The 24,495-nt window shown below is 42.6% G+C and overlaps 1 protein-coding gene across 1 annotated transcript; it reads left to right on the top strand.

The window, feature by feature from the left end:
- Nucleotides 1-7,570: 7,570 nt before the first annotated feature.
- On the top strand, nucleotides 7,571-9,039 carry LOC136517587 (RING-H2 finger protein ATL65-like). Its single transcript, XM_066511194.1, has one exon. It carries the CDS (start codon nucleotides 7,929-7,931, stop codon nucleotides 8,571-8,573), a length of 645 nt encoding a protein of 214 aa, XP_066367291.1. The 5' UTR covers nucleotides 7,571-7,928; the 3' UTR covers nucleotides 8,574-9,039.
- Nucleotides 9,040-24,495: the final 15,456 nt, after the last annotated feature.

Raw genomic sequence — 24,495 nt, 5'->3', positions numbered from 1 at the left:
CAGCAACAGCCAAGCCGGTGGTATGCATATTAAGTTGTGAGCTGGCACATGTGATTGCCTAGCAAACATTTTGCAATTCTTGCATGTTCTGACGAGCCCTTCTGCATCTTTGAGTGCTGTTGGCCAATAGAAACCGGTTCTGAATGCTTTACCGACTAGTGTCCTAGAGGCTACATGATTTCCATAGCTTCATGAGCGGATTTCATCCAAAATTTCCTTTCCTTTATCTGTCGAAACACATTTAAGCAGTACTCCTGATGATGCTGCTCTTTTGTAGAGTTTATCCCCCACCAGAATGTAGTTTTTGCTTCTTCGTACAACCCGAGTTGCTTCTGCTTTGTCTTCGGGTAGTTTCTTCTCTTTGATAAAATCAATATATGTTTGTCTCCAATCACTTTGTATGACCATGATTTGTCTTGACTGGTCTGGTTCTTCTGCTTGATCTATTTCCATTGGATCTATTGTCTCCTTCTCTTTTTCTGTGTTTCCGAGTTGTTTGATGGATGGGGCTGTGAGTTCTTCCACAAATATACCAGGTGGTACTTTTGCTCTATCTGATCCTAATTTGGCTAGCACATCTGCTGCAACATTGGAATCTCTTAGTACATGATGGATTTCGAGTCCTTGGAAAATTTTCTCCAATTTTCTGACTTCATAGACAAGTAGTCTTTTGATCCCAAGGGAGCTTGCAACTCTTAGACCATGTATTAATGCTTCGTATTCTGCCTCATTGTTAGTTGCCTGCCAAAGTATTTATAGCACATATTTTAACTGTCTCCCTTCTGGTGATATGAATAGTACTCCTGCTCCAGCTCCTCCTAACTTTAGGGAACCGTCAAAATACATTTTCCAATGATCAAGTATTAGTTCGGGTTCTTTTTGACTGATTTCTGTCCATTCAGCAATTAAGTCAGATAATGCTTGAGATTTGATTGCTGTTCTTGGTTTGAAGTCTAGGTTGAGAGCACCGAGTTCTACTGCCCATTTTGATATCCGACCTATTGCATCTTTGTTGCGTAGAATATCTTGAAGTGGAAAATTGGTTACCACTGTAATCTTGTGTTCATGGAAATAATGTCTCAGCTTTCTTGATGATATCAACACTGCATAAAGTAGCTTTTGCACGTGTGGGTATCTCACTTTTGATTCTATTAGTACTTCGCTTATGTAATAGACTGGTCTTTGCATTTTGTATGCGTGTCCAGGTTCTTCTCTCTCAACCACAATTGTTGTGCTGACAACGTTCTTGGTTGCTGTAATGTATAGCATCATGTCCTCTTTGTCTTTTGGTGGTGTCATTACTGGTGATGATGCCAAGTATTTTTTTAACTTTTGGAATGCTTCTTCTGCCTCTTCTGTCCATTCAAAATTTCCTACCTTTTTCAATAATTTGAAGAAAGGTAGCCCTTTTTCTCCTAGTCAGGAGATGAATCTGTTGAGTGCTGCCATGCATCCTGTAAGCTTCTGTATGTCTTTAACTTTCTTTGGGGGTTTCATATCCATGATGGCTTTAACCTGCTTTGTACTTGCTTCAATTCCTCGGTTACTGACTAGAAACCCGAGTAGTTGTCCTGATGGTACCCCAAAAACACACTTTGTGGGGTTTAGCTTCCACTGCCATGCTTTTAGATTCTTGAAAGTCTCCTTGAGGTCTTCTATCAATGATCTGGGTTCTTTTGTCTTGATTACTACATCATCAATGTATGCTTCTGCATTTCTTCCGACTTGACTCCCCAAGCAAGTTTGAATTGCTCTTTGATATGTTTCCCCTGCATTTTTTAGCCCAAAAGGCATTGATTTATAGCAATATGCCCCAAAGGGTGTAATGAACAAAGTCTTGCTTTGGTCTTCTTCTCTTGAGGATATTTGATGATAGCCTAAATAGTAATCTAGAAAGGATAACAGAGCTGATCCTGTTGTCGAGTTGATGATTTGATCAATCCTTGGTGGGACATATGGATCTTTTGAGCAATGTTTGTTGAGGTCTGTGTAGTTGATGCACATGCGCCATTCTTTTGAATTCTTCTTCTCTACTAGGACCGGGTTGGCAAGCCAATCCGGGTTGATTATTTCTCTGATGAATCCTGCTGCCATGAGCTTGGTGATCTCTTTTTTGATTGCTGCTTTTCTGTCTAGAGCGAATCTTCGTAACTTCTGCTTAATAGGTTTGGACCCTTTGTTCACATCAATTATGTGCTCAGCCAACTCCCTTAGGACCCCTGGCATGTCTGCTGGCTTCCAAGCGAAAATATCTTTGTTGTCCCGAAGAAAGTTGGTGAGCGCGAGTTCCTATTTGGGGTCGAGATTTGCACTGATGATTGCCGTCTTCTTCGGATCACTAGTCAGTAGGTCAATAGTCTTGGTAGCGGCTTCTTTTGGTGGTGCAAAGTTGCTTGGCTTCTTAGCCGGTATCTTAATCTCATCTGGGTTCATTTCATTGGCCAGCATTGCAATCTCCTTTCCTTCCTTTATATCTTGTAATCTTTCGGATATTTGTACTGCTTGTACGTCGCAATCATGTGCTTTCTTTAGATCTCCTTTCAATGATAATACACCCTTTGTTGTTGGCATCTTGAGCAGTAGGTATGGATAATGTGGTACTGCCATGTATTTTGTTAAAGCTGGTCTCCCAAGTATTGCGTGGTAGCATGATTCAAAGTCTGCAACTTCGAATTTTATGAATTCCGTCCTGTATTTGTCTGGTGTGCCAAAGGTGACGGGTAGGGTTATCTATCCGAGGGGCATAGCTGCTCTGCTAGGTACTATTCCGTAGAATGGTGTGCTTGTGGGTGTCATTAGACCTTCACAATCTAGATTCATCCTTTTGAGAGTATCTGTGAAAATTATGTTAAGCCCGACTCCTCCATCGATGAGTACCTTAGTTACTGCTACTCCTATGATAGTCGGACCCAGTACCAGCGGGTAACATCCTGCGTTTGCTGCACTGGTCCATTGGTCTTCTCTTATGAAGTGGATGGGGTACTCTGACCAATCTAGATATCTTGGGATGGCTGGTTCAGCTGCCATGATGGCTCTATGAGCTAGTTTCTCTTGTCTTTTGCTTCGTGTGTTAGGAACACCTGAAAATATCACCGCTAATTGGCGTTGGGGTTCTTGATAATCTCCTTCAGCTCTCTTTTCCTCCTTCTTGGATTCTCCTTGCTTTGGCTTCGAGTTGTTTTGATTCCTGTTTTCTCTCTTCATGAATTGCCGCTGAAAAGTGCTGCATTCAACTAACTTGTGTCTGGCCCCTGGGTGTATGTGACACGACATGTTTTCTATGTTTTCCGTCGCTCTTCCTCGGTAGTTGTTACTCTGATAGTTGCTATTACTATTGTAACCATTGTTGTTACGGTTGTTGCTATTGTTGTAGTTGCCATTGTGATTGCTACCATTGCCATCATTGCCGTTGCCATTGTATCTTCTTTTATTGTCTGTGGTTGCCACCATATTGTCCTGCCTTGGTCTTTTGTCTTGCTGTCTGTAATCTAGTCTTCTATTCTCTGGGTTGTCCCTAGCAAATCTATGCCGAGTTCTTTCTTCTGACGAAATTAGCTTCTCAACAACCCTCTTTAAGTCTTCGTTTGTTCTTGGGTTCTCATTGAAATAGTCCTTGTATTGCCAGTTTGCCCAGATTCCTTCTGCAAAGGCCTCTATCACCTCCCTATCAGTAATGTCGTGGACTTGAGCCCTGAATTCTCCAAATCTTCTATAGTATTCCCTTAGACTTTCTCCTCTCCTTTGCTTTACTCCTTTCAATTTGGCTGCAGTCATTGGATGGGTAATAATGCCTGCGAAGTTGTTGCAGAAAGCTTCTTGCAAGTCTTCCCAATACCTGATTGATCTTGGCCTCAATTTGTCAAACCATTGTAGCGGCATTGCTTCGAGGGCCATTGGGAAGAATAGAGCCTTAATGTCATCGTCTCCTCCAGCTAATTCAATAGATTGGGAGTAAACCCTTAGCCATTGTCTTGGTTCGACTTTGCCATCATACTTGGAATGATTTGCTGGTTTAAACTTGCGCGGTAGCTTTAAAGTTTGTAGTCTTCCTGCGAAACAAGAGAATCTGTCGTATGGTTCTGTTCTTCCGTAATCTAGCGATCTTGCCCTTCTGTAATAAGACCTGTCTTCTTTTAACTCAGACTCTCCATAGTCATCTTCTTTGTCAAATCTTCTTGATATTTCTTGGTAGCGTTGGCGCAGTTCTGGTTTATCTCTTTCTTGTTGCTTTGAGTAGTGTTCCTTCCTTCCATTGATATCAGCACTTTCTACTGGTCCTATCCTTCGAAAATTCGATTTTTTGGGTGGCTGCTCCCTTTGTGGCTCCTGTGGAATTTCTTCGCCGGGTTGTTTTTCTGATCCCCCGACTTCTTTCTTCTGGTCTTCCTTTGCTTTCCCGTTATTCGTGAGGGTGTACAACTCCTTTGTTAATTCTTCAATTCTTTCCCTTTTTGTATTTTTTGTGGCTTCTTTTTCCGCCTTCTTTCTGTTGTATTTCGTTAGCTCCGCTTTGTATTTATTCTAGACTTGCTTCCTTTGTTTAGCCCAGTTCCTCCTTCCAACTTTCAATTTGTTCTACTTTAGCCTTGCTAGTCTTTGCTCATCATTTTCGTTGCTGTCGCTTTTCTCATCTGGCGAGATGTTGCCTTCTGATTTGTCTGAAGATTTTATATCTGGTATCTGTGGTGGTTCCAAAGGTTGTTCTAACTGCTCCGCCATGTATACAGTATACCTCTTCCGAGTTCTTCTTGTACGGTATTCCATCCTTCGTTTGGTTGAGCTATCTGTAGCTTCTGAACTGGATCCGAGTTCTTTTCCCTCTTGATAAGGTAGTTCTTCAACGCGCGTGCTAGTCTGGACTTTGCTTGAGGTGAAAGAACCTAGCCAATGCACCACACAATCTTGCGGGGTCACTGTCATGATCATCCCTTCTTGTGCTCTCTCCAGGAGTATTCTTCTTGCTGAGTTCATCTTGTTTTGGGTAAAGTGTTGATAGACTGATGCCGCGTTGCGCAGTCCGTAAGTTCCCAAGTTCTTCTTTGAGTTGTACGGGTTGTATCCCTTCACGGTCGTTGTTGTGTCTCCGAGTCCAAATAGGCTTGGCTCTTGTGCCATGAAGATTGTCTTGGAGTCGGGTTGTATCTCTTTTTCAGAGTCGGTTTCGTATCCGCTTTCTTCCTTATTCCGAGCTGCATCCGAAGTTGAGAGTTTCGTCATCTTCTCAGCAAGTTTGTATTGAACTTCGTCATCGAATTATTTTTCTTCTCAGAGATGGGTACAAAGCTTGCCGTCGCCGTCAGCCTTGCAGATCCAGGATTCGAAGACAAAGGTTGTTTCTGCCGAAAAGGTCATCTTGAGGTTGAGATCCGTCGAACTCTCGAGAAAAAATTCGTCGAAAGCCCCTACCTGGAGTGCCAGCTGTCGATGTTTTACCACCGATAGCCTGCCATGAGACGGATGGCCATCGGCAGCTGCGTGATGGCCGCCACCGGTGTGCCGTTGGTACCGCAGCACCCCGCGACTGCTGCGCACCGCGAGTAATATATTTTTTTTTACATTTATTTTTTCTACATGTCTAGATATAATAACATGTCTAACTACGTAACAAAATAGATGAAAAAAAAGTGAAAACGACTTATAATTTGAAATAGAGGGGTACATGAATGGAATTGCAAGCACCGAGGACTTGTACGTGACCTGCTGGTTTTTTTTTGTTACTAGATAAGTGTGAGCTGCTGCTTTCGTTGTCACGTGTCATGCTACCGCTGAGCTACAGCTCCAAAGACAAGAAGCAATCGAGTCCAGCAAGCAGCTGCTACAACTACTCCGGCTACTCACAAAAACTGATCGCGAACTACCGACTGATTGCTACTGGACCGTTCCATGTTCCGTTGTGTTCAGTAATCGCATTCTCAGTAGTTACTACTAAAGTTTTGTATCTAGTGTCTACATCTAGCGTCATATTCGTTTGAGCTTGTTTGGCTGATAAGCCATGACTGAAAGTACTGTTGGTTGATTTGATGTGAGAGACAAATAATATTTGTTGACTGAAAAAGTACGGCTTATAAGTCAAACAAGCCTAAACGAATGGGGCGTAGGTCGTAGAATAGCACATGTGTATATTTATGATTATAAGTAGCTGATTAATTATTATACCTCGCACATTTTCTAAATGGGTGAGTATACTATACGTCACGAATTTTGTATCAAGTTTATATTACAGTTGTTAAAAATAGTTATAGGTGAAAAGTTATAGAGAATGAATTTTTTATATATGTGCATCTTATAATTGGAGAGGAATTATTTATTAAGGGATAATTTGATGATTTATTTTTCTTGTGGGTTCTCATGTTTTATGCTTAGTGTGTCTTCTTCTCTTTAGAGACGCAATGTATTTCTCATTCAGTCGTTGCTCTGCATGGGGCTCCCTAGCGCCGTTACAGCTTTGCCCACTTCAGTCGCAAATTAGTTTTCTTAGTTATTACACCCTAGTCATCCCACCGTCTTCACGGTGCTTTGTGTCGTGTGTTTACCCCATCGTTAGGCGGCATCTCGCCAACTAACGGTGTTGGACGTGTATTCAAACTTTCTAACTTCTTCTTAATAAAAAACGTGCTAAGCATACTCTTGAAAAAAAATTCTTATTCAGAAAACATTTCCATTTCTGCAGGATGGCCGTCCACGTACGTTTTCTGTTCAGTAATATTTTTTATCATCTTCCTATTGAAATTCCATATTTTGTATGACATCAACCAGATAATTTTAATTAGCACCTAGCTCATTATGCTAGGGGAAAAATGAGTCCCACCCTTCGTACCATTCATTTACAGTCATGGCGTGGTGCATCGAGCATGAAGAGCTGGCCAACCTTGTTGGGACGTTACAAATGGACCCAGGGTCCAACCTCTACCTTTGATAGATGATACATGACATTCTCAAGGAATTGAGCGGTCAACAAATCTATCAACCCTGTTCGTTTTGCTGAAATTTTGCTCTTGCTGATTTCTTGTGAGAAAAAAACACTGCTTCGCTGAAAAGTACCGTTGAAATAGTATTGAAAAACAAGGCGCATATGTATAAATACGGTTCCATAAACCATTCTTATTTAAATTATTTAAATCAGTAAATCAACCGTGTAATTAATTTCAGATACACCAGCGGCTCCTCTGACCGGTTGGTCGGGACGTCCGCCTGGTACTCTCGCGGGCAGGGTTCGAGCCCCCACGGGTGCGCTCGTTCGCCTGCCCGGAGTTAAAAAATCCCCTCATCTGTCTCGAGTTTCCCAAAGCACAGGCAACGGATCGGCCCACTCACAGGGTAACGGGCCCCTGTGTAAGGACGGGACACGGTGTTCGGGGGTTTTCTCGGCCTGCGTGAGAAGGTCTTCTTCCTTAAGCACAAAGTTGCGGGGGCTGTCTGCCCACCGTAGGCCGAGTTTTTTTTATTAATTTCAGATACATGTGTCGTCGCTCGTCAATCAAGGGTAGGGATCCATACGTGGGAATTACACCCCAGTTAAACCATTTTGGCCTTTAATAAACCAGCTCAGCGCCATTCCACACCCCAAGAGGCCAAAAGAGCCAAACGACCTCCCCCGCTTCTACCTTCTACAAACCTCTCTTCCGCTTTCCTCCACGCCACCTTCCTCCTTCCTCACTTGCAACCTTTCTTGTTTGCTGCCTTTTCCTCTCTCCTTCATATCTCTCGTTTATTTGCGATTATTTTCCTTTCTTAGAGATCGATCTTTGTGATATTTTTCTTTCCGATTCGATTTGCAAACTTGATCATCTTCTTAATTATTGCGTAGACGCGTTGACAGTTTCTTAAATCAGTTTTTACGTTTGGTGGTTTATGCACAGCATTGCCAGCCACTCTCTTCTGCTTGGGTTGTGCAGCACCAGCATCTCCATCTCGTCGGCGCAGAAGCCATGTCGTCCACGGTCGGGAGCGGCAGCCTTAGCCCGCCGGCCGCGGCGTCGGCGCCGGCGGTGGATGACACGAGCAGCCACTGGGCTCCGCACGGGCCGGTGCTGACGGCCTGCGTCGTGGGCGTCAACATGCTCATGATCCTCCTCATCTTCTTCTTCTTCTGGCGGTACTTTTCCGGGAAACGGGGACCGTCCGCGTCATCCGGCGCCCACGACGGCGACGACGACGACGACGCGTCGTCATCCGCGTCGCTGCCCGTGGCCTCCCCGTGGGCGTGGGCGTCCCGCCCGCGGCGCAGCAGCAAGGACCACGGCCCGCAGCCGGTGGACGACGTGGCGTCGGCGCTGCCCGTGTACGTGTACTCCAGTAGTGCCGGCACCGGCGCCGGCGAAGGTGGGATTGGGAAGGCCCCCGAGTGCGCGGTGTGCATCGTGGAGCTCCGCGACGGCGACTCGGCGCGCCTCCTCCCGCGCTGCGGGCACCGGTTCCACGCCGACTGCGTGGGCGCGTGGCTGCGGCTCCACGCCACGTGCCCGCTTTGCCGCACCAGCGTCGTGGCCCCCGCCAGAGCCGCGGCGGCCGCCGATGAGTCCAGGGACGGCAAGGACGATGATGGCGGCGTCCTCGCGGATTGTCCCGTGTGAGGCGCTCCGACCTGCTTTGCTCTGCCAGGCAAGCAGGTGGAGCACGTAAACGGCGGATGGTGATGGTGGCAGGCATCTTTCGGCGTTGGTGTCCTTGTCTGCACTCTCTCTATAGCAGCATATGCTGATGAGTGATGAGTCATGAGTGTGTGCATGCTCCAGGTGACCGACCACCAGCTGGAAATTAAAAGCACAGGTAGGTGAGACGACGATCGTCGGTTCCTCCGTCCTGTAGTGTTACGTTTCTTAATTGTCAGGGATTATTACGGTATATTTTTGCATGGTCTTGGGATTAGGAATATATATCGAGTCATATAAATATCTCGATAGGAGTCTTCTTCTATATGTATGTGAGATGCTATGATTATTTGATTTTGTGATGAGGCACAAGTATGTTGATTTCTATATATGCATGTGGAAGACATAATTACAGGCTGTAAGAAGGTTAGTTCATATATTCAAAATTGTTTAGATTTTGGAGGAAGATGAATCCTCTCATCTCTTCTTCACTATCTATCATCACTTATTTTTTCTTGGGAATCACACAATATAGCCACAGACACTCTTATATATATGGATACATACTCACCTTTGAAAGCATGTACACATCCTATCCCTATGAGCAATGGCGCTATTAAATTTTAAAATAAATAATTTTTTAAAAAATATGAGTAACTACGTTTAAGTCGAAGACCTCGAATCTAGGTGGAGACACGTTCTATTACAAGAAACCTAAGAAATTGAGCTACCCTTAGTTCGCTCTCTCTCTCTATCGTGTGTGTGGAGAGTATATTCAGTAGCCAGATACAAAATAAGTTATTCCATAGCCACCTTCATTTACGATAATTTTATATACTAATTTACGATAATGTCAATACATATTTACGATAGTTGGGTTACTATAACACATGGAGATATTTACCATAACGTTATAGTAAACCACTTAATATAGAGTTACTATAATCTCGTAAATTAACATAGTAATTATTGTAACTCAAAGTGGTGTGTGTGTGTATATATATATATATATATATATATATATATATATATATATATATATATATATATATATATATATATATATATATATATATATATATATATATATATAATATACAAATATAATGCCAAGGTATTTGACATCATTATAATGTCACCAATATTCACGGTAGATGCATGATACTATAATGAGCCATTGCATAGTTTAGTTATTGGCTATTATTATTCAGAACAAATGTGGTGGCTGAATTTTTATTTTTGCTATTGCTATAGTATGTTTACAATTTCATGCACGTGGTCGATGTTGACGAAACTGGCTGGGGACATATTCTGCAGCCAGTGCTTGTGATGTACTCTATATGGCTTTGGAGTATACATACCTAGTAAGATGAATTACCAACCTTGTTAACATGAGTGTATGCACCCGTATCTGCATCAATCGCGGCTATCAGTTGTCACGGACATCTCTTACCGTGATCTAAATTATTGGATGCATCTGCATCTGCATTAGATATTCAGATTACTGATGGTGATCAAAGGCAGTAAAAAAGATATGACTGGTAATTAAGAAAGATACACAGCTTCATCATTATACTTTATACATGTGGTAATATATGTATCTGTAACAAAAATAATTAAAAATACGGCCACGCATGCAATTCTTCCACAAATTTCTAATATCTTGCATTGCCAACACATATATGTAAGCGAAACCCGGCATGTTATCGTAGAACACTGGAATTTTACTTTTAACCCAGCTAGCTGACATAAAGTTAATTAAAACATACGGGATACTAGTATGTGCTTGCAAAGATTCCATTTGAAGCAACAAGAAGAATCCAAACAGAACACAGTCACTAGCAAAGTTGTGAAGGGCATGCATGGTCCCCATGGCCACCCATTTGCCGGCCCACAACACGCAACTTGGTACTAGACCACTACTAGAGTGTCACTAGCGAAGCTCCGTGGATGTGGATCAGTCATGCTCATGCAGCAGTTCCTACAAGCTATACATACAGTAGCAGCACTATCCATACGGTTAGGGATGAAAAGATGCGATGATCGATATTACATTTATTTTCGTATTTTTGTTCGGATTCGAATACGGATAGCGTCAACCATATATCGACATCATAAATATACGATTTGAGTATTCGGATACGAATACGGTATCGGATGTTGAATATCTAGACTCAGATATGGACAGATTTAAACATCTCTAAACGGATTTGGTCTCAAATACCGTCGGAAAACATCCGTATCATTTTCACCCATGTACACAGTGGCAGCACCATATCTGGTACCAGCGGCACCGCAGCAAGCGGAACTCGCTGTTCTCCACACAGGAAACTATACTACGCATGAAGTTCCCACAGTCTTTTTCCGTACCGTCCCGTTCGATCGGCTTATCATGACGATGTCAGTTTCAGCTAGCAGGAGTATACCCTGCTGTCAGTTTCAGCACAGATGCCGCCTAACAACAACAACGACAGCTCATCTCCCTATCCAGTATATAAATATCCACACAAGCAAAGCAAGGAGTAGCGTGGAATGGTTGCTGCCCACTCTGGGCAAGTCCTTTACGGTTCCAAAAGGGCATCATCAGTCCCTGCAAGTGTACATACAGTATATATAATCTAATCAAATCAAATCAAATCAAATCCACAGAAGAGATCACTTCTGTTCATCCACCATTCGGATCGAGCCGTCAGATGTGCCGTCCTCAGATGGTACCGATTCGTACATGGATAGCGACACGCAGCATCGCCGGCCATGGAATGGAACAAGTCTCGGTCGCCCTTCCCATCCATTTTTCAAAGCGAGCGCGACAAAAGGCCATAGACGAGCGAGGTCGTCCGGTCGCGGAAGCCACGAAAGCTAGGTGCGTTACGGTGTGCGGTGCGGCCGGATATCCGTGTGCTGAATGAAACCGACGACGGGAGACATGACTGAAAGTATTGATGACTGATTGGTTATGATAGAAAAATATTATTTATTGATAAAAAAAATATAGCTTATAAGCACAGATTTTGACGAGTAGAGTAGGTAGCTAAGGTAGGGCCAAGCTAGTACATGGTAGGGTGCACACACATGACACACCGTACCGTCTGGAGCAAAAGAAAATTCATGCATGGATTGGATTGTCTCCATCCCCATGGGACGAGACGGCGACACACCTGCTATTCCACGAGTTACGTCTAATTGTTCGTCTTCGATTGCGGGCCTAGATTAGATTAGTCGTCGTTGAGATCGATCGTCGTCCCGTCCTGAGATGTCCTGGCCTCTGGGGTTTTGTACGGCCAGGTACAGAGCGGATCGGCATCTGGGATGATTGATTAAGGCCCTGTTTAGTTTAAAAAAAAAAATTCCTCCTACAGTAAAAGAGCATGTTTGGACACATGTATGAAGCACTAATGTAGACGAAAAAAAACTAATTGCACAGTTCTCGGCGAAATCACGAGACAAATCTTTTAAGCCTAATTAGCCCATGAAAAGCTTAAGTGCTACAGTAACCCATATGTGCTAATGACTGATTAATTAGTGTCATTAGATTCGTCTCGCAGTTTTCTGATAGATTCTGTAATTTGTTTTTTTATTAGTATCCAAAAATCTCTCCCGATATCCTTCCGACACATCCAATGTGACACCAAAAAATTTTCAACTCCCCAGCTAAACAAACCCTAATTCATTCATTCGAAGATTTCAGCAGTGCAAGGTACAGCTTGCCTTTGGTACGTCCTCGTATATTCAATCACTGCACCTCTCCTTACTTTTTGCTGCCTTTGATTCCCAACTTATTACTACCTCCATATTTAAAAAAGTCCAATTCATTCTAGGTATGCACGTGGATTACTCTCCCTATCTTTGAAATATAAGGAATCAAAGCGACTTTCCAGGTCAATTTAACTCGTGCAGCGGCAAGGCCACGTTGGGGCCATAGTAGGCCCTGCCCCCTCCCCCCTTGCCACTGAGATTTTTGTGAAGGCCAGAGCAGTTCAGCATGGAGACGCCTTGCAATTGTTGGCTTGAGGAGAAAGAGAATGAAGAGGAGAGAAAAAGCATACAGAGAGAAGTTGGCCGTGGAAGAGAAGAGAAACATTTCATTTGGCAAATTGCCCCCCCCCCCCCCCCCCCCCCCCCCCCCCTGTAAGTTTAGCTTCAGGCTCCGCCATTGTACACGTGTGTTTTCTTTTCCTTGATCATGCAACATAGAAAACCTTCCTTCTCACATGGCCAATCTGGCAACTAATAACTTGCCCGTGGTCCATAAAATATTTTCCGCAAGCGTTGTTATGTTTTCCCATAGAGTGTTAGGAGTGGTCTTTGTAAGAAAAATAGCACCTAGTTAGGGCCATATGTGATTTCGGTGATTGTACGACAACATGATCATTTGGACTAATGTTGGTTGCTAGTGTATAAGGTATTTAGTTCAATGGATGCAATGATGGCTTGGACAAAGGCAAAAACGTGAAGATCAAGTGGTTGACACCTTAAGGATGGACAAGGAGCTTCTGTGAAGACCCTAGAAGACTTGGATGCAGTTCAAGGCATCAAGAAGAAGAAACTCAAATGAGAAGACACGAAGAAATAAGGAAAAACATTGCTGTACAGAGAGCACCAGATTTTTTTTGGTGGTATCCCCGGCATAGCACCAGAGCTTGGGTTCATGCAATACCCTGCTCGTCTGTATACACCAAAATTCTCCGGCGGTATACTATTGCTGAGCACAGAAGCTTAGGCTTGGGTGACAACAGTGTGAAGAGTTTCTGCATATTGTTTTCAAGACCACCGGATTTGTCTGGTGGTGCCTAAAGACATTCATCTCAGGCCTAAGCTTGGATGACAACAGTGTGAAGAGCTGAGGATTGTTCGTGAGATGAGGCTCATCTCTAGTGCTCTAGCCAACAAAAATACTTAAGGAATACTAGGAATACGTAGTGCTTTGCAATGTTCTTTGGGTAGTTAAACCACTCTTTTAGCACTTTGATCTAGGCTTAAGTTTCGTGTTTAATTATATTTGCATACCTTTTGCCACTCGATGCTTTCCCCCATATAATTGTTGTACGCTAGGGGCTTTGTAATCTTGCGAGATCACATAAACTCTAATTGTGGTGAGGCCGGCTAACTTGTACTGGAGGGAATGAGGCCTGCAATGTTTAAGCTAGAGCTCAATAGCGAAGACAACAAGGAGCAGTTTGGGAGAAGGACACATGTAGACCCACTTGCAGGTGGAAAACGCAAGAGTTAACCGACTGGGCCAGGTGCTTGACTCTTGCAAGGGCATCCTTACGCGGGGCTCACCAACGAGGACTAGGGGGAAAGATGAGCTTCACAATGCCTCATGAAAAATCAATCGTCAATGGGAGTTTGCATTCTCTGTCTCAATTATTCAGTTAAGCTTCTGTGTTACTTGCATTCCTTCAGTTGTGTATTTTACTTTCCAAGTTTAGCTTGCTAGGTTAGTTGACAGGACTTGAACCTATAGGTTGCAAAAACTTTTCTATCCTAGAGATAACAAACCAAAAATGCACATTAAGATAGTATCTTGCATAAGTTAACTAACAAACATGCATGTGCATTGCAACGGAAGAAGAACAACTATCAAACATTCATGAAAAATGAGAATTTAAATTACACATATCTATTATATTTTGCTCTTTCTAAAAAAGTTTAAGCTATGATTTATTTTATGATGACTACGACATCCATAATAAGCTAATGTTGGTAATATGACAATGCCCAATTAAACATGTACTGGATTTAAAATATAAGTTTATATATTTTTTCTCCTGTTACAAAGCACATAGAAATATTTATTTGCAAATTTATAATTAAAATTTCATAATATCCATACGTGGTACTGTTAAGTATTGAGTTAAGTGACTTTCTTTGTGGACCCATAAACACTACTACAGCGTAGGGATATAGTAACACCAATTTATGTTACTATAGGTTGGAAAAAGTGTTACTAGCTCTCTTAGTGACACATTTTATTTTATATTCCAATTGACCATGTTACTATAGACTGGTTTATTGTAACACATCTATTTGTCTACAGGAACAATTTGTCTAATGTTACAATGATTTTTACTGTAACACTTTTTTTTCTCTAATAACACTTCACACTATGGTAGAATGCATAGTTTGCAATACATTTATTTATCTATCAGAACACTTTCCTAGTGTTATAGGGATTGTCTGTAACACTTTTTTTACAAGGTTTCACCCCTGATGCAATGGCCTAAAAGTGTTGCAATATGCCAAAAATGATTGCAATAGATAAAATTGCAACACAAAAATTTAGTTGGGAGGTGTTGCCACAGTAACCATAGCAATAGGCTTGCACAACGATTCATTTTTGTGTCGCAATAGGTTTTCCCCTATTACAACATAATGGAGTGTTGTTGCAACATCATGAAGTGTTGCAAGCCATAGTATAAGCAACCACCGTGGGTGTGTAGCAATAGAGTCTCTAAAGTATAGAAACACAATAGTAAGCGTGGCAATAAAGGTTCAAAGTATAACAACCAAGTATTGATCGTGGCAATAGAGACTTCCGCCTATAATAACCAAATATTTATCGTGGCAATAGAGGGTTCCACCTATAGCAACCACAGAGATAGTGTGGCAATAGAGAGGCCACCTGTAGCAACTGAATATTTGTCGTGGCAATAAAGGGTTCTGCCTATAGCAACCATTGAAATAGCGCGGCAATAGAGGGTCCATCTATTGCAATGCTATTGATGCGTGGCAATAAGGTCTAGTCAACACCCATTGTCATTGCTATTGCACCTATTGCTACTCTTTGGGTATATGGCAACAGGTATCTCTGACAACGCCGGGTGTGTTGCAATAGTTACTATTGCAACACCCATGGTGGATGCTTATACTATGTCTTTGCAACAATGCATAGGTGATTACTTATTTGATTTAACTTTTTGTGGCTGCCATACATGACTGTTTTGGCATATCCTTTATGTTAGCCTCAAAACCACAAATAATGTTTGCAGTCTGATTTTGAGCATAAAAAACAATATTACATGACAATGTGTTGTAAATTTGACTGGCATACATGTCAACCAAAAAGATCAAATTCTTAATCAACCTCTACAGTGGTAGGTTAGTGGGTTTGCGCAACAACATAAAAAATATCAATATTACTCACATTTATTCTCACATTTTTGGTTTTTTGGTTTTCCTTCTCCGTTGTACTTCTTCTTGTGATACAGCATCTAGAGTGTCTTAAGCTCGGCCTAATTATAAATTGACAATAGGCTCTGGCATCAAACTAATATTTTTAATCACTTACTCATTGATACTCGGTTCTCATGTGATGACCATGATGTGATTGCCTAACAGCCTTGGCGACACCTAGGTGCGATGTCTGTGTCGCCTATGAATAGGAAGGTCCACATATATATGTTTCTTTGTAACACTTGGACTGTAACATTATTTTGTGTTACTACAGGACATATATTTGTAATACATTTTATATGTTTCATTTATGTGTTACAACGTAGTACACTTTTTAACATTTTGCTTGTAACATTAATTTTGTGTTAGTATAATTATTGTCAGTAACACATTTTAAAAAAAAAGCATTTTGTGTTACAACCGAAGTTTGTAACACACTATTTTATGTTACTATGAAATTTCATCGAAACACATTGATGAATATGTTACAAGAAAGTGCTACAATATCCTTATTTTGTAGTAGTGAAAAATCATAATTCTAATCTCTGAGTAAAAATAGAAAGGTGTTAGTTGCCAATGTATAAGTATGTTCATCGATGATTATGACAGGAAGCCTCTCTTTCGATTTTCTATATGACAGCCCTCTTATCTGGATTGTATTTTGAGAGATATTTATTAGAATAAATTGGACAACAAACTGCTTTAAATTTCAATTCAAGGTTTAATTAATTGGACCACCTGCTAAACCATTATATAATAAGATAAGCTTTGTAACCAATGAAAATTGCATTAATAATTTGGTGGTGAAAAAAATATTTTTAAGGAAGAAGTCAAGGGAAATCCCTAATTTTATATTTATTATTTATATTTATAGGGAAAAAGAAATTCAAACGGGAAGATGAAAACAGACGGACGCTGAACGCTTGAAAAGATGGCGCTGACCAAAACGGATGCAAAACAAAACAAACTCCATGAAAACCATGGACATAGACCAACAAGCGAACCCCGGCGTCCGATCATCCGGCCTCCACTGGTGGGCCACGATGCCAACCTGAATGGGCTAACAATTCCACTACACTCGCTTAACTGAGAACCGTTCAGCTAATTCACTCCAAAAACAGAACCAAACCATATTCTCCACTCGTCGAGTTCTCCTTGCCGTGGTGGCATGGTCGTGGACTCTGTTGACTATCGTTAACATTAATCATAAACCCATAACTTGTATAAATGCATAAAAATGATCGCTAACATAGGTTTAGGGGTTTAAACTGACCAATTCCACGAGTTTTGGTGAATCTGTGTTTTCAGCAGGGTTTATCAAGAAAACTAGTAAGGAGGACCTCTTCGTCAAATCAAATCACATTTATCCGCTGCGAAACCGACGTGAAAAGACTCTAGAAGACTTCAGAAGGCAAACCATCAAAGCGTAGGGTAGGTGGCTGCCATGTGGGGCTGTTCGATCCCACCTGTAGGCCGCTCGGCCCCTAGGCCCACCTATCAGCCCCTCCTTCGAATGTCGGTTCTCCACCGCCTCCTAGATTGCATCTACACTGTTCTTTCAAGTCGGTTTGATCCGATGGTCTAGAATTGATGCTCCGGCCTATATATACCAGCCCTTGCCCCTCTCCTTGAGCTATCTTGAAACACTAATTCATATCCTACTCATTAGGATCAGAGCCAGCTCTCAAGAGAATATTAGTCCTCTATAGGATCTAGTCTTGCAATAGAATTAGTGAGCTAGAGAGTGAGGGAAGAGTTTGGAGGGAGTACCAGCCAAGTCTACATCTGAGATAACTCTGGTAATTTATTTCTGTTTAAAGTAAGTTTTGTGCTCTTTTGTTTACGGGTTCACAGTTCTTTTGAGTGCTATAGTTCTTGCTAGTTGGATTAGAGTAGTAATCGTTAGTATAAGCGTAGTGCTTAGGCTATCGGCTACCTATGTTTGCTCCCTGCTTTCTAGTTGTCTGGTAGCAGCGGGAGGTGATAGTCCTGTCTATCCTTTGTAGTCCACATCGAATTGAGTAGGTTCTTAAATTAGTAGAACCGTAGTTATGTCGGTAGAGTTATCTATTAGCGGTGCTTTACCGTTTAAGCGGCGTCCCAAAGTGAACATTAGAATCATAAGCCTTGCTTTGCATAGGGTTATAACCATAGGAATCCTCTCTACTCATATCTTAAACCTTGATTGCTATCCCTATACAAACTAGTTGTTAGATATCACACACATGTTTCCCCGTGGATACGATACTCGATAATACTCCAGGTGAAAACTACTCTGATACCCATGCGCTTGCGGATTTTGTCTTTGTGTGCCTCTGCAGGTGTCAACAGACCCTTTGTCGTGGCGTTCTTCATTACGATCGGCCACCCGTCTGCCTTCGTCCTTCCTTTCCACCACACTTGAGCACCGCCGCATGACTTCTTCACTCTCCACGGTGCTCATCGATTGATGTGTATCGTTTCCATTCTGTATCGCGCCCTGACCCGCTTCTGTCCCTCTCTAGTGCAGCTTAGGCTAGGAGCGACGGCCAATTGGCCTAGCCCTTTGTTGGCACTTCTTAGCGTAGCTACTAGGTTTGTATCCCTAGGAACGGCGCCAGAAGTGCTTGTTGGTATTTATTAGCGTCATCACTAATAAATAGCAATGCCACTAAGTAATAGCCTTGATAGTTCCTTAATAATTTTAGATATTTATTCACAAGCGCATGAGCTATCATTGTAGCATTTCACCTGGAAGTATTCAGGGTATCGTTATTTATATTTTTCCAAAGGAAGGCATTTGATTAAGAGTCTAGTATGGATATGAACTTGAATAATAATGCTTACAAGTACACCAATATTTATAACAGGGGTAAAATGGTGATTTCAAGATAGTGGACACACACTTGACATTCCTCAAAGAATAAAATAAAGAGAAAGAGTAAAAGAATAATTCTAAGTCGAGTAGGCATTGGTCTAGTATAGTCATACAAATATTAGTTAATGATCATACAAATTACATAATTAGTCTTAGGGCTAAGTGTGAAGCAGGTCGGGAGGCCACCGAGTACTGGTCTGCCAGCAACCTCATGTGACAATTTAGACTCCTACACCTAAAAGCTCCAGTTTGGTTTTGGTGAATTAATGAAACCCTAAGTGCTAACCTAGTTTATCAAGTGATCATGAGACAGGTAGCACATTCTAAGTGGTGAAGCAAATGAAGATCATGACATGATGATGGTGATGCCATGGTGATGATCAAGTGCTTGGACTTGAAAAGAAGAAAGAGAAAAACAAAAGGCTCAAGGAAAAGGTATAAATGGTAGGAACTATTTTGTTTTGGTGATCAAGACACTTACAGAGTGTGATCACATTTAGGTTTGATAGCCATACTATTAAGAGGGGTGAAACTTGTATCGAAATGCGGTTATCAAAGTGCCACTAGATGCTCTAACTCATTGCATATGCATTTAGGATCTAGTGGGGTGCTAACACCCTTGAAAATGTTTGTGAAAATATGCTAACACATGTGCACAAAGTGATACACTTGGTGCTTGGCACATTTGAGCAAGAGTTAGAAACTTCACCGGTGGAGTGTCCCCCCGTAGAGTGTGGACAGTCCGACGGTGCCACCGGCGCCCTAAACTTAGGTGAACGTGGTCACTATAAGTGACCGGACGCTGGTCTCTGAAGGACCGGCGTGTTCGGTCAGTAGCAGCAGAAGAAGTGTCGCGTCGATCGTCGACCAGACGCTGGCTGGCTACGTCTGGTCACACTGACATGGTCATGCATAGGGGAAAACGCCAAGTGACCAAATGTTGGGTGAGTCCGGTCGAGCATGATCGGACGCGTCCAGTTGTGAAAAATCATTTCTGGATGCTTATTAGAAACAACCAAACACTGGGGTTCAGCGTCCGGTCACTTTGAGCTGCTGCGTCTGGTCATCACTTGACCATTGAGATTGGGTGATCAACATTTGAAGAGAGGGGACACGTGGCGTGCATCGCGCGATCGGACGCTGAGGTCCAGCGTCCGATCAATCTGACCGGTGCATCCGGTCGGCTCGTGTTCTGTGCAGTCAGGAGCCCAACGACTCTATTTCATGGGGGCTTCTATTTAAGCCCCATGGCTAGCTCAAGCTCACTCTCTTGGCCATTTACATTGACATAGAAACCTTGATAGCTTAGCCAAAGCCCTCCCACTCATCTCCATCATAGATTCAATATCTTTATGAGATTGGGAGAGAATCCAAGTGCATTGCTTAAGTGTTTGCATCAAGAGGCACTTGGTGTTCGTGTTTCGCTGTGGGATTCGCTTGTTACTCTTGGTGGTTGCTGCCACCTAGATGGCTTGGAGCAGCGAGGATCGTTGAGCGAAGGGTGGTGATTGTCTGCGGCTCCGATCATGGTGATTGTGAGGGGTTCTTGATCTTTCCCCGGCAGAGAGCCAAAAGGTACTCTAGTGAATTGCTCGTGGCTTGTGTGATCCTCATCTTGTGTTGATTATGTGGCACCCTATTGAGGGTTTGGCGTGTGATGCTAATTAGCGCGTGAACCTTAAAGTGAGTGAATCACCACAACGAGGAGTAGCTTGCCGGCAAGCAAGTGAACCTCGGTAAAAAATCATTGTGTTCATCATTTGATTCCAAGGTGATTGGTCTTCATTGATATTCATTCTTGTGATTATTTGGCTCCTTCCTCGACACGGCAGTATAAACATCTTGCTCACTCTCTTTACATTACCGCAAACTAGTTGTCAAGCTCTTTAGTGTAGCTAGTTGTGAGAGCTTGTTAGTTTGGTTAGTGTGGCTCTTTAGTTAGCTTTTGAGAGCACACTAACTTAGTATAGTGTCATAGCTATTGTGTGGATAGAAACTATATAAACTAGAATTGTGGTAGGTGGCTTGCTATTTTAGTAGGCTAGCGCAACACTTGCTTCGCCTCATAATTGTCTAACCGGTTTGTAAAGTGTTGTTGTAGATTTTTTTAATAGGCTATTCACCCCCCCCCTCTAGCCATTAGGACCTTTCAACACCCTAGTCGAATGTGAGGGATTACATGGGATGGACAAGGTTGTCACCACCTGCCGCCTACCACCTCAACCGTGGAAAGGGACAATGCATTCACCTGTCTCTCTAAACCCAAGCACCATGCTTACGTATACAGAAACTACCTAATTCCCCCCGGTCCCCGACCCTACAGATCGACATGTAAAGCACTTGGGCACACCCAAAAGCATGATGAACCACCATCTCAACTTAGCTCTAATTCTGATTATATAAGTTATATGAGTAGTTAAGCATAAAGTCTTGTATGCTACTCTCATGACTTACAAACTATAGACTAGTTTATATATCAAGATTATAACATAACTATACTCTAGTTCATAAGTATGACTGTAATTATAATATGAGAGCATAACTTTGGAAGAACTCATATTTTTATTCATACCCCAAAGGTCTCTTCTTCCAAGGAGCCACGCTCTCCAAGGTAGCTTTGCCTTGCTCTAAGCTACTAAAAATGTAAAGCTACAGCTACTAGAGAAGGGAGTGAGGTAATGCTCAAGTTGAGTGTGTTATGAGAGGGGGGTACCTCTCTATTTATACAAGGAGCTAGGCGGTGCTGGGGCTATTCTTGGCACGAAGAACGAGCTGCACCGCCTATGCATGGAGGCATGCCACCGCCAGAGCAAGGGGTTGCCGAGAGGCTTCGATAGGGGGTCACCCGCCCCTAGGGTTTGGCCGCCCCCTGACCATGTCCCCTCGCCACCGCCTTCATGCAGTGGGCTGTGGGCTAGACATGGATCACTCCTTGGTGGTGCCTTGCCCGGTTTGAGTCGAGTTGATGGGCGTCTCCCTTGTTCCTTTGAGCGAATCAACGTTGGAAAGCGCCTTTTAGTGAATTATTCCATGTATTTGTGTTTGTGACCTACAAAATAATATCTTTCAAATATATGTGGAACTTGGTTAATAGTAAATACATATGTGTTTAAGATTGCCAATTGTCCTCTTTTTGTACCTTAATTGGTGGTCGGATTTGATCATTAAAGACCACCAACACCCTCTCTCTCCATGGCGCCTAGTCCACTGCCTCCCTCGGCGACGATCTCCAGCAGTGATGCATACGAGATCGGGTAGGGATGACTCTCCTAGCAGGGGTGACTTCCCCAGTAGCGGCTACAATGACGATGGCTAGGATGTAGATTTCTAGAATCGGCCGTTCCCCCGGACTTCATCAAGGGTCAGTCTTGAGCCCGTATCTCTTTGCCTTGGTTGTGGTTGAAGTGATAAGGGACATTCAAGGGGATATCCCTTGGTGTATGCTTTTTGTAGACGATGTAGTGATAGTTGATGAAAGCCAGGTAGGAATAAATAGGAAACTAGAATTGTGGCGGCAGACCCTTGAGTCTAAAGGTTTTAGAGTAAGTCAAACTAAAATAGAATACATGAGATGTGACTTTGGAAATGCTACACATGAGGAGGGAGAGGTGAGTTTGGAAGGTCAAGTGGTACCTAAGAAATATACCTTCAGTTATCTAGGATCGATGTTACAGAAGGATGAAGACATTGATACAAACGTTTGCTATAGGATCAAAGCAGGGTGGATGAAGTGGCCCCAAGCATCTGGCATTCTCTGTGATAAGAGGGTACCATAAAAGCTTAAAGGCAAGTTTTATAGAACGATGATTAGACCTGCTATGTTGTATGGAGCAGAATGTTGGCCTACAAAAAGACGACATGTCCAACAACTGAGTGTCATGGAAATACGTATGTTGCACTGGATTTTTGGTCACACAAGGATGGACCGAGTCTGGAACGATGGTATACGTGATCGTCTAGGGGTAGCACCAATTGAAGAAAAGCTTGTCCAATATCGGTTGAAGTGGTTTGGTCATGTCCAAAAGAGACCTTCAGAGGCACCAGTGCATTGTGGAGTCCTAAGTCAAGATAACAATGTGAGGAGAGAGAGAGGAAGACCAAAGCTGACATGAGGGAGGTAATAAAAAGAGATCTAAAAGGTTGAGATGTACCCAGAGATCTTTGTTTGGATAGGAGTGCTTGAAAAGCAGTTATTGACGTGCCTGAACCGTGACTAGGGGCTCATGTTGGGTTTCAACTCTAACCTACCCCAACTTGCTTAGGATTAATAGGCTTTGTTGTTGTTGTTGTGGCCGTTTCCCCCTCTTTGTGTTGCGTCGTACGGAAGAAGAAGGGTGAAAAATCACATGTTGCAAGAATATGTTTCAAGTGTTTCATATGGTTCAGAGGTATGTTGCAAGTGTTATTTATCGATGTTGTAAAAGTAGATCGGGATGTTGCACATGTTGTAATGACTATACACGTATGTTTCAAGTGTATATTCCAAATGTTTTATCGGTTCCAAATCTATGTTGCAAGTGTTTTATCTGGATGTTGCAAAAGTAGATCTGGATGTTGCATAGGCATGCATGTTGCAAGCATATGTTTCAAGTGTTTTCAGGTGTTTCATACGTATGTTTTGCAAGTGTTTCATCTGGATGTTGCATATGTTCGTTGATTTTCATATGTTTTCCTGGCGTTTTCGTAAATGTTTCAGAAACTTGTTTCAAGTGTTTCATCTGTCTTCTTTTGTATGTTGCAACTGTTGTATTTAGATGCTTCAAAAGTAGAATATGTGTTGCATATGAGATTTGCATGGGGAGCGGCTGACGACGTAGGCGACGTTCGGGGCGGTGTGGGCGACATCCGGGGCGGTGCGGGAGACTTCCGAGGCAACGCGAGCCCACTGCTGGTACGCTTGCTCGCGAGTCCGAGACCCAAAACCAGACACGGAAAAACAGATGTATTCGACTTTTACTACCGGCACAAATAGATAGAAAAGGTCAGCTAAAAAATAGAAGAGAAATTTTACCTCTTTAATATTAGTTGTATAGATATAGATAATCTTTTGAGTTGCTTTAACCGTTGTCACCACCCAACCAAACAAACCCTGATTGACAGACTACTGATAACTTGTCACCACTACTCGCATTCTGCTTGTGCTCAGGCCATCAGCATTGCTTCTCCCACTGCAGCTTCCTTGTTGTCAGATTAGTCTTTTGTTGCTTGGTTCCCACCTCGATTAGAGCCTTGATAGCTTCCATCTTTTTGCCTTGCTGATGTGCCTCTCAAAGTGCTGCACGAAGAAATCAACGTCCTGAGATTTTGTGACTGTTTTCCCGGGGGATTCCCTGGGCTTCTTAACAAGTAATTCTTGAGAAATTTGCAAAGTGTCTTTGCCGTTGTTAGTTTTAGCCTTTTCTGCGAGCCGGTTTCTTTTATGCTGAACGGAGCTAGCTGTAGGATTATGTATCAAATTATTGTAGCTGCTGGGCGTCATCGGGGATAGGTGTTGGTCGGACTGCTCATCCAATCCAACAGACGGTGTGGCGTTTGGACTGCACACTGCAGTCGAACCTCTCTCTCGTCGGGTAAAGGGATTTTGTTTCCTGTCTACCACATCGCTGGGGGCAAGAACACTGGTTTCTTCAGCTGGGGTTCCATAAAGGGACTGGACTTTTCTGTGGCTCTATTAACTTTTCTAATTCCACTTGGTGAGGTGAGGTTGGCTGTGTGACGATTAGCAGCTGATTTGGCCCTTCATCTAGGCACATGGTTTTGCACTTCATTTGCTTGTGTAGAATTAAATAAAAGATTTGATTCATCTTCTACCAAAGGAGCTGTGCTAGAAGGGATACTATCAACCATATATAAAGGAAGATTTCAGGGTAG

The sequence above is a fragment of the Miscanthus floridulus genome, chromosome 17, assembly GCF_019320115.1.
Source record: "Miscanthus floridulus cultivar M001 chromosome 17, ASM1932011v1, whole genome shotgun sequence".
Classification (NCBI taxonomy): Eukaryota; Viridiplantae; Streptophyta; class Magnoliopsida; order Poales; family Poaceae; genus Miscanthus; species Miscanthus floridulus.
This window is presented reverse-complemented; position numbering and strand designations above follow the sequence as displayed.

Bases quoted from the DNA above. Each gene is read 5' to 3' on its own strand.
- LOC136517587 (XM_066511194.1), top strand. From the start codon at position 7,929: ATGTCGTCCACGGTCGGGAGCGGCAGCCTTAGCCCGCCGGCCGCGGCG.